The 13678-nt window shown below is 42.3% G+C and overlaps 1 protein-coding gene across 1 annotated transcript in view; it reads right to left on the reverse strand.

Moving 5' to 3' along the window:
- The window catches only part of LOC139732580 (titin-like), a 207988-nt gene that overhangs the window by 161085 nt on the left and 33225 nt on the right, over nucleotides 1-13678 (reverse strand). Inside the window, exons 12-13 of the mRNA XM_071643433.1 lie at nucleotides 12639-12921; nucleotides 11252-11321 (exon numbers count right to left, since the gene is read on the reverse strand). Coding sequence (XP_071499534.1) covers nucleotides 11252-11321; nucleotides 12639-12921 — 353 coding nt within the window. The remainder of the gene's footprint in view (nucleotides 1-11251; nucleotides 11322-12638; nucleotides 12922-13678) is intronic.

Raw genomic sequence — 13678 nt, forward strand, 5'->3', positions numbered from 1 at the left:
CAATTCAAAGATCTCTTCTTCTTCTTTCTCTTCCTTTGTTAAAGGTTTCTTCTTTTCCGGAACCTTTTCTTCAGGCTTTTTAGGAGCAATTTCTACGACAACTTCAGTTGGTTCGGCTTCCTCGGGTTTAGTTGGAGCAATTGTGATGGCTACCTCTTCGGGAATCTCCACACCTATTTGCTCCGGTTGCTCAAAGACCTGTTCAGCCAAAGTCGCTTCTTCGGCCTTTCGTTTCTCTACCATGGCAATGTGCTCTTTGATGACTTTGTATTGCGTAACACCCTTCTTGCGAAGGACTTTTTCATAATCCTTTGGCTCTTCGTCTTCCAGCAACTCGTAGATTTCCTCCTTCTCCTTTTCCTCTTTGGTGACAGGTTTGACCTTTTCTGGTTTCTTGATCTCCACCGTGATTTCTTCGGGAGCTTTCTCTTCAGGTTGGATTGGAGTGATTTCCATTACAACCTCCGTTGGCTCAGAAACTTCCTCAGCCTTGCGCTTCTCGACCATTTCGATGTGTTTCCTGATGATTTTCTGTTGAATCACACCTTTCTTTCTCAATACCTTTTCGTAGTTCTTGGGTTCTTCATCCTTGAGCAGTTCAAAGATCTCTTCTTCTTCTTTCTCTTCCTTTGTTAAAGGTTTCTTCTTTTCCGGAACCTTTTCTTCAGGCTTTTTAGGAGCAATTTCTACGACAACTTCGGTTGGTTCGGCTTCCTCGGGTTTAGTTGGAGCAATTGTGATGGCTACCTCTTCGGGAATCTCCACACCTATTTGCTCCGGTTGCTCAAAGACCTGTTCAGCCAAAGTCGCTTCTTCGGCCTTTCGTTTCTCTACCATGGCAATGTGCTCTTTGATGACTTTGTATTGCGTAACACCCTTCTTGCGAAGGACTTTTTCATAATCCTTTGGCTCTTCGTGTTTCAGCAACTCGTAGATTTCCTCCTTCTCCTTTTCCTCTTTGGTGACAGGTTTGACCTTTTCTGGTTTCTTGATCTCCACCGTGATTTCTTCGGGAGCTTTCTCTTCAGGTTGGATTGGCGTGATTTCCATTACAACCTCCGTTGGCTCAGAAACTTCCTCAGCCTTGCGCGTCTCGACCATTTCGATGTGTTTCCTGATGATTTTCTGTTGAATCACACCTTTCTTTCTCAATACCTTTTCGTAGTTCTTGGGTTCTTCATCCTTGAGCAATTCAAAGATCTCTTCTTCTTCTTTCTCTTCCTTTGTTAAAGGTTTCTTCTTTTCCGGAACCTTTTCTTCAGGCTTTTTAGGAGCAATTTCTACGACAACTTCGGTTGGTTCGGCTTCCTCGGGTTTAGTTGGAGCAATTGTGATGGCTACCTCTTCGGGAATCTCCACACCTATTTGCTCCGGTTGCTCAAAGACCTGTTCAGCCAAAGTCGCTTCTTCGGCCTTTCGTTTCTCTACCATGGCAATGTGCTCTTTGATGACTTTGTATTGCGTAACACCCTTCTTGCGAAGGACTTTTTCATAATCCTTTGGCTCTTCGTCTTTCAGCAACTCGTAGATTTCCTCCTTCTCCTTTTCCTCTTTGGTGACAGGTTTGACCTTTTCTGGTTTCTTGATCTCCACCGTGATTTCTTCGGGAGCTTTCTCTTCAGGTTGGATTGGCGTGATTTCCATTACAACCTCCGTTGGCTCAGAAACTTCCTCAGCCTTGCGCTTCTCGACCATTTCGATGTGTTTCCTGATGATTTTCTGTTGAATCACACCTTTCTTTCTCAATACCTTTTCGTAGTTCTTGGGTTCTTCATCCTTGAGCAGTTCAAAGATCTCTTCTTCTTCTTTCTCTTCCTTTGTTAAAGGTTTCTTCTTTTCCGGAACCTTTTCTTCAGGCTTTTTAGGAGCAATTTCTACGACAACTTCGGTTGGTTCGGCTTCCTCGGGTTTAGTTGGAGCAATTGTGATGGCTACCTCTTCGGGAATCTCCACACCTATTTGCTCCGGTTGCTCAAAGACCTGTTCAGCCAAAGTCGCTTCTTCGGCCTTTCGTTTCTCTACCATGGCAATGTGCTCTTTGATGACTTTGTATTGCGTAACACCCTTCTTGCGAAGGACTTTTTCATAATCCTTTGGCTCTTCGTCTTTCAGCAACTCGTAGATTTCCTCCTTCTCCTTTTCCTCTTTGGTGACAGGTTTGACCTTTTCTGGTTTCTTGATCTCCACCGTGATTTCTTCGGGAGCTTTCTCTTCAGGTTGGATTGGCGTGATTTCCATTACAACCTCCGTTGGCTCAGAAACTTCCTCAGCCTTGCGCTTCTCGACCATTTCGATGTGTTTCCTGATGATTTTCTGTTGAATCACACCTTTCTTTCTCAATACCTTTTCGTAGTTCTTGGGTTCTTCATCCTTGAGCAGTTCAAAGATCTCTTCTTCTTCTTTCTCTTCCTTTGTTAAAGGTTTCTTCTTTTCCGGAACCTTTTCTTCGGGCTTTTTAGGAGCAATTTCTACGACAACTTCGGTTGGTTCGGCTTCCTCGGGTTTAGTTGGAGCAATTGTGATGGCTACCTCTTCGGGAATCTCCACACCTATTTGCTCCGGTTGCTCAAAGACCTGTTCAGCCAAAGTCGCTTCTTCGGCCTTTCGTTTCTCTACCATGGCAATGTGCTCTTTGATGACTTTGTATTGCGTAACACCCTTCTTGCGAAGGACTTTTTCATAATCCTTTGGCTCTTCGTCTTTCAGCAACTCGTAGATTTCCTCCTTCTCCTTTTCCTCTTTGGTGACAGGTTTGACCTTTTCTGGTTTCTTGATCTCCACCGTGATTTCTTCGGGAGCTTTCTCTTCAGGTTGGATTGGCGTGATTTCCATTACAACCTCCGTTGGCTCAGAAACTTCCTCAGCCTTGCGCTTCTCGACCATTTCGATGTGTTTCCTGATGATTTTCTGTTGAATCACACCTTTCTTTCTCAATACCTTTTCGTAGTTCTTGGGTTCTTCATCCTTGAGCAGTTCAAAGATCTCTTCTTCTTCTTTCTCTTCCTTTGTTAAAGGTTTCTTCTTTTCCGGAACCTTTTCTTCAGGCTTTTTAGGAGTAATTTCTACGACAACTTCGGTTGGTTCGGCTTCCTCGGGTTTAGTTGGAGCAATTGTGATGGCTACCTCTTCGGGAATCTCCACACCTATTTGCTCCGGTTGCTCAAAGACCTGTTCAGCCAAAGTCGCTTCTTCGGCCTTTCGTTTCTCTACCATGGCAATGTGCTCTTTGATGACTTTGTATTGCGTAACACCCTTCTTGCGAAGTACTTTTTCATAATCCTTTGGCTCTTCGTCTTTCAGCAACTCGTATATTTCCTCCTTCTCCTTTTCCTCTTTGGTGACAGGTTTGACCTTTTCTGGTTTCTTGATCTCCACCGTGATTTCTTCGGGAGCTTTCTCTTCAGGTTGGATTGGCGTGATTTCCATTACAACCTCCGTTGGCTCAGAAACTTCCTCAGCCTTGCGCTTCTCGACCATTTCGATGTGTTTCCTGATGATTTTCTGTTGAATCACACCTTTCTTTCTCAATACCTTTTCGTAGTTCTTGGGTTCTTCATCCTTGAGCAGTTCAAAGATCTCTTCTTCTTCTTTCTCTTCCTTTGTTAAAGGTTTCTTCTTTTCCGGAACCTTTTCTTCAGGCTTTTTAGGAGCAATTTCTACGACAACTTCGGTTGGTTCGGCTTCCTCGGGTTTAGTTGGAGCAATTGTGATGGCTACCTCTTCGGGAATCTCCACACCTATTTGCTCCGGTTGCTCAAAGACCTGTTCAGCCAAAGTCGCTTCTTCGGCCTTTCGTTTCTCTACCATGGCAATGTGCTCTTTGATGACTTTGTATTGCGTAACACCCTTCTTGCGAAGGACTTTTTCATAATCCTTTGGCTCTTCGTCTTTCAGCAACTCGTATATTTCCTCCTTCTCCTTTTCCTCTTTGGTGACAGGTTTGACCTTTTCTGGTTTCTTGATCTCCACCGTGATTTCTTCGGGAGCTTTCTCTTCAGGTTGGATTGGCGTGATTTCCATTACAACCTCCGTTGGCTCAGAAACTTCCTCAGCCTTGCGCGTCTCGACCATTTCGATGTGTTTCCTGATGATTTTCTGTGGAATCACACCTTTCTTTCTCAATACCTTTTCGTAGTTCTTGGGTTCTTCATCCTTGAGCAGTTCAAAGATCTCTTCTTCTTCTTTCTCTTCCTTTGTTAAAGGTTTCTTCTTTTCCGGAACCTTTTCTTCAGGCTTTTTAGGAGCAATTTCTACGACAACTTCGATTGGTTCGGCTTCCTCGGGTTTAGTTGGAGCAATTGTGATGGCTACCTCTTCGGGAATCTCCACACCTATTTGCTCCGGTTGCTCAAAGACCTGTTCAGCCAAAGTCGCTTCTTCGGCCTTTCGTTTCTCTACCATGGCAATGTGCTCTTTGATGACTTTGTATTGCGTAACACCCTTCTTGCGAAGGACTTTTTCATAATCCTTTGGCTCTTCGTCTTTCAGCAACTCGTAGATTTCCTCCTTCTCCTTTTCCTCTTTGGTGACAGGTTTGACCTTTTCTGGTTTCTTGATCTCCACCGTGATTTCTTCGGGAGCTTTCTCTTCAGGTTGGATTGGCGTGATTTCCATTACAACCTCCGTTGGCTCAGAAACTTCCTCAGCCTTGCGCGTCTCGACCATTTCGATGTGTTTCCTGATGATTTTCTGTTGAATCACACCTTTCTTTCTCAATACCTTTTCGTAGTTCTTGGGTTCTTCATCCTTGAGCAGTTCAAAGATCTCTTCTTCTTCTTTCTCTTCCTTTGTTAAAGGTTTCTTCTTTTCCGGAACCTTTTCTTCAGGCTTTTTAGGAGCAATTTCTACGACAACTTCGATTGGTTCGGCTTCCTCGGGTTTAGTTGGAGCAATTGTGATGGCTACCTCTTCGGGAATCTCCACACCTATTTGCTCCGGTTGCTCAAAGACCTGTTCAGCCAAAGTCGCTTCTTCGGCCTTTCGTTTCTCTACCATGGCAATGTGCTCTTTGATGACTTTGTATTGCGTAACACCCTTCTTGCGAAGGACTTTTTCATAATCCTTTGGCTCTTCGTCTTTCAGCAACTCGTAGATTTCCTCCTTCTCCTTTTCCTCTTTGGTGACAGGTTTGACCTTTTCTGGTTTCTTGATCTCCACCGTGATTTCTTCGGGAGCTTTCTCTTCAGGTTGGATTGGCGTGATTTCCATTACAACCTCCGTTGGCTCAGAAACTTCCTCAGCCTTGCGCTTCTCGACCATTTCGATGTGTTTCCTGATGATTTTCTGTTGAATCACACCTTTCTTTCTCAATACCTTTTCGTAGTTCTTGGGTTCTTCATCCTTGAGCAGTTCAAAGATCTCTTCTTCTTCTTTCTCTTCCTTTGTTAAAGGTTTCTTCTTTTCCGGAACCTTTTCTTCAGGCTTTTTAGGAGCAATTTCTACGACAACTTCGGTTGGTTCGGCTTCCTCGGGTTTAGTTGGAGCAATTGTGATGGCTACCTCTTCGGGAATCTCCACACCTATTTGCTCCGGTTGCTCAAAGACCTGTTCAGCCAAAGTCGCTTCTTCGGCCTTTCGTTTCTCTACCATGGCAATGTGCTCTTTGATGACTTTGTATTGCGTAACACCCTTCTTGCGAAGGACTTTTTCATAATCCTTTGGCTCTTCGTCTTTCAGCAACTCGTATATTTCCTCCTTCTCCTTTTCCTCTTTGGTGACAGGTTTGACCTTTTCTGGTTTCTTGATCTCCACCGTGATTTCTTCGGGAGCTTTCTCTTCAGGTTGGATTGGCGTGATTTCCATTACAACCTCCGTTGGCTCAGAAACTTCCTCAGCCTTGCGCTTCTCGACCATTTCGATGTGTTTCCTGATGATTTTCTGTTGAATCACACCTTTCTTTCTCAATACCTTTTCGTAGTTCTTGGGTTCTTCATCCTTGAGCAGTTCAAAGATCTCTTCTTCTTCTTTCTCTTCCTTTGTTAAAGGTTTCTTCTTTTCCGGAACCTTTTCTTCAGGCTTTTTAGGAGCAATTTCTACGACAACTTCGGTTGGTTCGGCTTCCTCGGGTTTAGTTGGAGCAATTGTGATGGCTACCTCTTCGGGAATCTCCACACCTATTTGCTCCGGTTGCTCAAAGACCTGTTCAGCCAAAGTCGCTTCTTCGGCCTTTCGTTTCTCTACCATGGCAATGTGCTCTTTGATGACTTTGTATTGCGTAACACCCTTCTTGCGAAGGACTTTTTCATAATCCTTTGGCTCTTCGTCTTTCAGCAACTCGTATATTTCCTCCTTCTCCTTTTCCTCTTTGGTGACAGGTTTGACCTTTTCTGGTTTCTTGATCTCCACCGTGATTTCTTCGGGAGCTTTCTCTTCAGGTTGGATTGGCGTGATTTCCATTACAACCTCCGTTGGCTCAGAAACTTCCTCAGCCTTGCGCTTCTCGACCATTTCGATGTGTTTCCTGATGATTTTCTGTTGAATCACACCTTTCTTTCTCAATACCTTTTCGTAGTTCTTGGGTTCTTCATCCTTGAGCAGTTCAAAGATCTCTTCTTCTTCTTTCTCTTCCTTTGTTAAAGGTTTCTTCTTTTCCGGAACCTTTTCTTCAGGCTTTTTAGGAGCAATTTCTACGACAACTTCGGTTGGTTCGGCTTCCTCGGGTTTAGTTGGAGCAATTGTGATGGCTACCTCTTCGGGAATCTCCACACCTATTTGCTCCGGTTGCTCAAAGACCTGTTCAGCCAAAGTCGCTTCTTCGGCCTTTCGTTTCTCTACCATGGCAATGTGCTCTTTGATGACTTTGTATTGCGTAACACCCTTCTTGCGAAGGACTTTTTCATAATCCTTTGGCTCTTCGTCTTTCAGCAACTCGTATATTTCCTCCTTCTCCTTTTCCTCTTTGGTGACAGGTTTGACCTTTTCTGGTTTCTTGATCTCCACCGTGATTTCTTCGGGAGCTTTCTCTTCAGGTTGGATTGGCGTGATTTCCATTACAACCTCCGTTGGCTCAGAAACTTCCTCAGCCTTGCGCTTCTCGACCATTTCGATGTGTTTCCTGATGATTTTCTGTTGAATCACACCTTTCTTTCTCAATACCTTTTCGTAGTTTTTGGGTTCTTCATCCTTGAGCAGTTCAAAGATCTCTTCTTCTTCTTTCTCTTCCTTTGTTAAAGGTTTCTTCTTTTCCGGAACCTTTTCTTCAGGCTTTTTAGGAGCAATTTCTACGACAACTTCGGTTGGTTCGGCTTCCTCGGGTTTAGTTGGAGCAATTGTGATGGCTACCTCTTCGGGAATCTCCACACCTATTTGCTCCGGTTGCTCAAAGACCTGTTCAGCCAAAGTCGCTTCTTCGGCCTTTCGTTTCTCTACCATGGCAATGTGCTCTTTGATGACTTTGTATTGCGTAACACCCTTCTTGCGAAGGACTTTTTCATAATCCTTTGGCTCTTCGTCTTTCAGCAACTCGTATATTTCCTCCTTCTCCTTTTCCTCTTTGGTGACAGGTTTGACCTTTTCTGGTTTCTTGATCTCCACCGTGATTTCTTCGGGAGCTTTCTCTTCAGGTTGGATTGGCGTGATTTCCATTACAACCTCCGTTGGCTCAGAAACTTCCTCAGCCTTGCGCTTCTCGACCATTTCGATGTGTTTCCTGATGATTTTCTGTTGAATCACACCTTTCTTTCTCAATACCTTTTCGTAGTTCTTGGGTTCTTCATCCTTGAGCAGTTCAAAGATCTCTTCTTCTTCTTTCTCTTCCTTTGTTAAAGGTTTCTTCTTTTCCGGAACCTTTTCTTCAGGCTTTTTAGGAGCAATTTCTACGACAACTTCGGTTGGTTCGGCTTCCTCGGGTTTAGTTGGAGCAATTGTGATGGCTACCTCTTCGGGAATCTCCACACCTATTTGCTCCGGTTGCTCAAAGACCTGTTCAGCCAAAGTCGCTTCTTCGGCCTTTCGTTTCTCTACCATGGCAATGTGCTCTTTGATGACTTTGTATTGCGTAACACCCTTCTTGCGAAGTACTTTTTCATAATCCTTTGGCTCTTCGTCTTTCAGCAACTCGTATATTTCCTCCTTCTCCTTTTCCTCTTTGGTGACAGGTTTGACCTTTTCTGGTTTCTTGATCTCCACCGTGATTTCTTCGGGAGCTTTCTCTTCAGGTTGGATTGGCGTGATTTCCATTACAACCTCCGTTGGCTCAGAAACTTCCTCAGCCTTGCGCTTCTCGACCATTTCGATGTGTTTCCTGATGATTTTCTGTTGAATCACACCTTTCTTTCTCAATACCTTTTCGTAGTTCTTCGGTTCTTCATCCTTGAGCAGTTCAAAGATCTCTTCTTCTTCTTTCTCTTCCTTTGTTAAAGGTTTCTTCTTTTCCGGAACCTTTTCTTCAGGCTTTTTAGGAGCAATTTCTACGCCAACTTCGGTTGGTTCGGCCTCCTCAGGTTTAGTTGGAGCAATTGTGATGCGTGCCTCCTCGGGAATTTCTATACCCATTTTATCTGGTTGCTCAAAGACCTCTCCGGGCAAAGTCGCTTCTTCTGCAATGGTCATCGTGTCTCCCTCCTGTGATCAAAGATAATCGATTTACTGCTGTCGTCGTCTCTGAAGAGCACGTAAGCACGATGCCAGGCAGAAGATAAAGGAAGAGTGCTCATGCAGTCTCCATTGATTAAAGCTGCATACCGAACACTCGAAGGTGCCGTTGAAAAGATATGTGATATCTTTCTTCGTCATGCAAATGCTCTGTTTGTGTGTATTTTGCAGATATGCAGACAACATCATCAATTTTCCATCTTTCCTGGCTTTTCACATTCGAGAACGTAAGTACTCTGAATAAGGAGCCGTAGGAATAGATGAAGGTATGATACTGCTGATATGCATATTACTGCTTTTGTCCATGCAAGCAAACAGTCACACCGTCAGTGTCATTGTGATAAGCATATGCCGAAATGGTTTCACATATGCACTTGCTCGTAATTCACATGCATAACACATAACATTGCAAGGACAGGCCTTCGTGAATCAAATCCAAACACCACATCCTTTCCTGCTGTCAAGTTCGTCTGAATGAGACATGTCTATGACGTTGAGGACAAGGTTGTGCAATCGAGAGAGACTTAATACATTACAAGCTGACTAAGATGCGTCAACAATTTTAAGTTGCTTATTACTTTCTCTAAAATCAAAAGAAATCCCGTCGAAGAACAACATCAGAGGAAAGATCACACCAAATCAGCCTTAGTTTCGTTTGAAATTGAACAACAAAATAAAAAATGTGATGCTGGCATGCATCAACCCGGGCATTTGAAGATATTTCAATACCAATGCTCTTCGAACACTCTTGAATGAAGATGCAGTTGAGCTTTTAAAAAAGAGCAAGGCAAACAACCCATGCATACGGATTAATCCAAGGCTAGACATCTCGGCCGTATATCGACCGATTTCATCTGCATGGTCCGTATGGTCACTTTTCCCGGAACTTTGTGCTGATTAGGCGGCAGGACACAATCCTTGTTTTTCGAATGTTTTGATTGGTTATATGTTATCACTTGTATTGTCTTGCGAATACCGAATAGATAATAACAATAATAATAATCACCTACAAGTGTTGTAGCTACTTATGATAAATAACGTACGTCACTGCGAGTTCGTATAAGTTGTCTAGCAAAACAAGTACTCGATTCTTCATGTACACTGGGATCAACAACGACGATCACAAGTTTGATACAGAACCATTTCACTTGTGGCTGTATATCTATGCATACATACATATCTATATAGTACTAAAGCGAATCCCATTGATTCACTGGTTGCACACACAATGTTAAAGTACTGATTGCATGATAATGCCGAAAGTACATGACATTAAGGCCTATTTTTTTTTTCCCCGAAGACAGTGGTCCATGATCACCGCTGTACTCCTCAAAGTGTTTATGAATGTTGCAATTAAGGCTACACCATGACAACGTGACAGATCTGTTAACGGAACACTGTGAAATATTCACGATGCAAAAGACGGGGAATATGGGTATCTTAATTTGGCACATTCAGTTGTAGATTGTACAGGTATGCGTATAATTTCTGGTTTCTTTTGTTTTGCTGTAATCGTTTGAGCATAATATTTTCAATTTCAATTGTAAGTCATGTCTCGATTTTGATGCAGAGATATCATCTCAATGTATCTTTCGAACAGCCTTATGGTAACCCAATGATGATGACGATAATGAGATTAACTAGACAATGGCTCGTACGATACCATTTTAACTATTATTGAAGTCAGCACAGTCATTTTCAGCATATGATGGAGTACAACCATTGTTGCTGTTCCAACCAATATCATCATTCATTTGCTATTGATAATGGTGTTCTGGTACAATGATTTCCCACGAGGTGGTAAGAGCGCACGCTCTGAGATTTTGAGGGTTAAGTTATGAATTTGCATTGCCATTCTCGTGCACACAGAAAAGGTAAACAAAAGCATGCATGCTCACAAAAATATACATCAGTACATGGTATGGGTCGCGGAACGGGTGGGGGGGGGGAGGGGGTGAGAGGTGTGTTCTCTTAGATATTTGGCTAAAAAGAAATCAATCGATTAAAAAAAATAATTTTACACACTCACAAAATTCAAGTGTTATTATTATTATTTTTTTTTTTGGGGGGGGGTACTCTTTTATTTATCTAATATATTTATTTATTTTATTTATTGATGTTGTTTTTTTTTTTGGGGGGGGGGGGAAGGGTCGTGTTTCACCCCCACCTGGATCCTTAAAACGGACCCTCTCCCTCTGGACCGGTAGCCGTTCCCCGGCCCTTGCATTGGTACTCTTATCACGACCGATTTAATGCAATTATACTTATGGAACAATTTAGTCAGGTATAATGCAGTAGGGGTGCTCATTAAACGTAAAAAGTAGTATTTCCACCTTAACAGCACTTATCTTTGTGTTCGCCAGAAAATGTATTTAAATAATGCATACAATCTATGATTCGCTTTTGTATTCATCCTATGCAATGAATGATATAGGTAATATAGTCACATGCATACATGTATACATAACGTCTGTGATTAGATTTTCTGGAAAAAAAATGAAATCGAATTTGATTTAGCAAGGATAGTAGGCCTACACATGAAAATGTTCACATTTCGTGGTAACTACATCTACGATGACACATTCAAGTTACTGGATTCTGATTGGACAAAATTTACACGTGGTATGAAGAAACAACGAAACAGGTGACACACACTGACCTGTAATGGTGCTTCCACCTCAACGACCACTTTTTCAGGCAAAACCTCGATCTTCTCCTCAGGTTTCGGTCTGTAAAGTCAAATCAGGTGATCATTATTAGAGATTTGGGTGGCGAAAGGATCCGTATCATTTAATTTCAATTCATTATCTCAGTTTGTTCAGGGCCCTGGTTCATAAAGTTGTTCTTAAAGATACGAATGACTTTACGAACGACTGGAATATGAGGTACCAATATGTGTGCCATTTCTTTTCTTTACGTTTTAACAAAGTACGACTGTATGTCAATATTTCATCTACATTGGGGCAAAAAAAAATACACTTTTAACTAAAAACGTGTGTTAACATGTAAGAATAATCATTATCATCTGCAAATTTCAGCTTAAGCTATTGAAATTAACAATGATTAGGAAACCCACTTGGCTTGTCATAATTAAGTCGTTCGTAAAGTCGTGCTTAACTTTACGAACAACTTTATGAAGCAGGGCCCAGCTGTTGTTTGAATCAGTGACGAAGAAAAGGGAAAGGTTGTGGGCTCTTCCAGTCTCCCAAGGTGCGAGTTCTGGAGCTAGTGCTATATCAGCACAAGCACAAGCGACAATCTTAAACTTGGAATCACTCTGTGTTAATTAAATAGCAGGCTGACCTAAAAATTATGACGTAGTTCCGGTAGCTGGTGATGGGCCTGGTGTTGAATCTTGTCTACTGAACCCATTTTCAATATTCCCATTGACGTACTATATCCCTAAAGGCTAACATCAGCCCCCAAGGGACTGTCAAATTTGTCATTTCAAGTTTGATGTTGGTGCTTAAATTTGTTACTTATGAGACTCACGTACGCCAAGAGATACGTGCATAGCCTATTCTTATAGCGCCTTGAGCATTTAATCAGAGTGGAGAATGTCGCTACAGAAATTGTATGTATTAGTATCATTATTGTATACAACCTCAGCCTGCACGATTACAAAAACTCTCTAGACAGGGAAATGATTGTAAGCCTTTGCTTGAGAGTAAACTCGAAAGCGTTTTATTTTGGAGCTAGGTCCAGAAATTTGTGACGTTCAATCCTTTTTTTTTTCTCAGTTTGTCTCAACACCCCCCCCCCCCCGAAAAAAAAAAAGGATTCATGTTTGAATCTTCTCATATTCAACACAAGCTAAACGTGATCATTTTCTTCGTCCGATATTTGCAGTGTAAATCCGCGGGACATCGCGGTAGTATGAAGATAACACTATGCTGGAAATCGATATCAAAGATCGGTTTAACTCGGCTGTTGGGCCATAACTCCAGTAATGACACTAGCACCGAACAAGAAATCGCCTACTATCATTTTGCAAGAACAGCACCCAAACATACAATAACAAGTTTGAAAAAATGACCCTTTCTCACTTTTTCAGTTTGGCTTGGACAGACTCTGGCTCTTCCTTCGGCCTCTCCTTGACCACGACAGTGACGGTCAGTGTGACTTCACCTTCCCTGTTGGTCAATCGACAGGTGTACTTTCCCGCGTCGCTCTTCTTTGTAGCCACGATCACGAAGATGTATTCACCCGTGGACTCGTCGATCTCGATGACAAACTGAGCACTGGGTTTGATGGATTTCCAACCCTTGTTCCACACCGCAGTCGGAGCGGGGAAACCCTCAACCACGAAGCGGACTGTCGCATCCTCACCTTTGGCGCAACATTCGGGAGAACAGTAAGGAGAGTACTTTCAATCTATGCTTTTCGTAACTAAAAGTGAATCAGATGGTCTCATCAATGGCCTTTTATTTACCACCTGTACTTCATCGTAATACCAAATTGTAATAACGGTTGCTGTGTATGTGTGTGTGTGTGTGTGTGTGTGCGTGTGTGATCTTAACTTAAATATAAGGCGTTGTGAGCTGCTCATATCACATACCTCGTATAATCCAAGATTTTGAAATGACTAGTTTAAAATCTATATATTTTTTTTCATTGCTAATCGGACCAAAATGATGTTCTCAATAATAATTATAATCGATACTGCAAATCTTGTGCAGAACACGAACATTTTAGATGGATTTTAGGAATTGGTCGTGACTCAGGTAACTAAACATTTTGTAGCTCTTCATGATTCTTGGTTGTTTGCAGGTAAAAACACACACACACACACCAAAATACTAGTATACTTTCAAAAACAGGAAGTATAACAGACTGATTTCGTTAAAAAAGGATTTCCCGCCAAGAATGACACATGTTGTGTGGGTCAAGGCTCTTTGAAGGTTTTTTGTTGTTGTTGGTAAGACATCCAATCAGGGTTCTGCTTCTATTCCCCTCATGCTTTTCACTATCTTTCTAAAGTCCCCCTTTTATGAATAACACTCTAATCTTCTTGTTGCAATACACTTTTCCCCAATCCATATAATCTCCGTTCATATAATGTTTCTCTTTTGTCTGGAAACATCAC

This window comes from Diadema antillarum, unplaced genomic scaffold (genome assembly GCF_040938485.1).
Source record: "Diadema antillarum isolate AM-2024a unplaced genomic scaffold, OU_Dant_1.0 seq00000437_RagTag, whole genome shotgun sequence".
Taxonomy (NCBI): Eukaryota; Metazoa; Echinodermata; class Echinoidea; order Diadematoida; family Diadematidae; genus Diadema; species Diadema antillarum.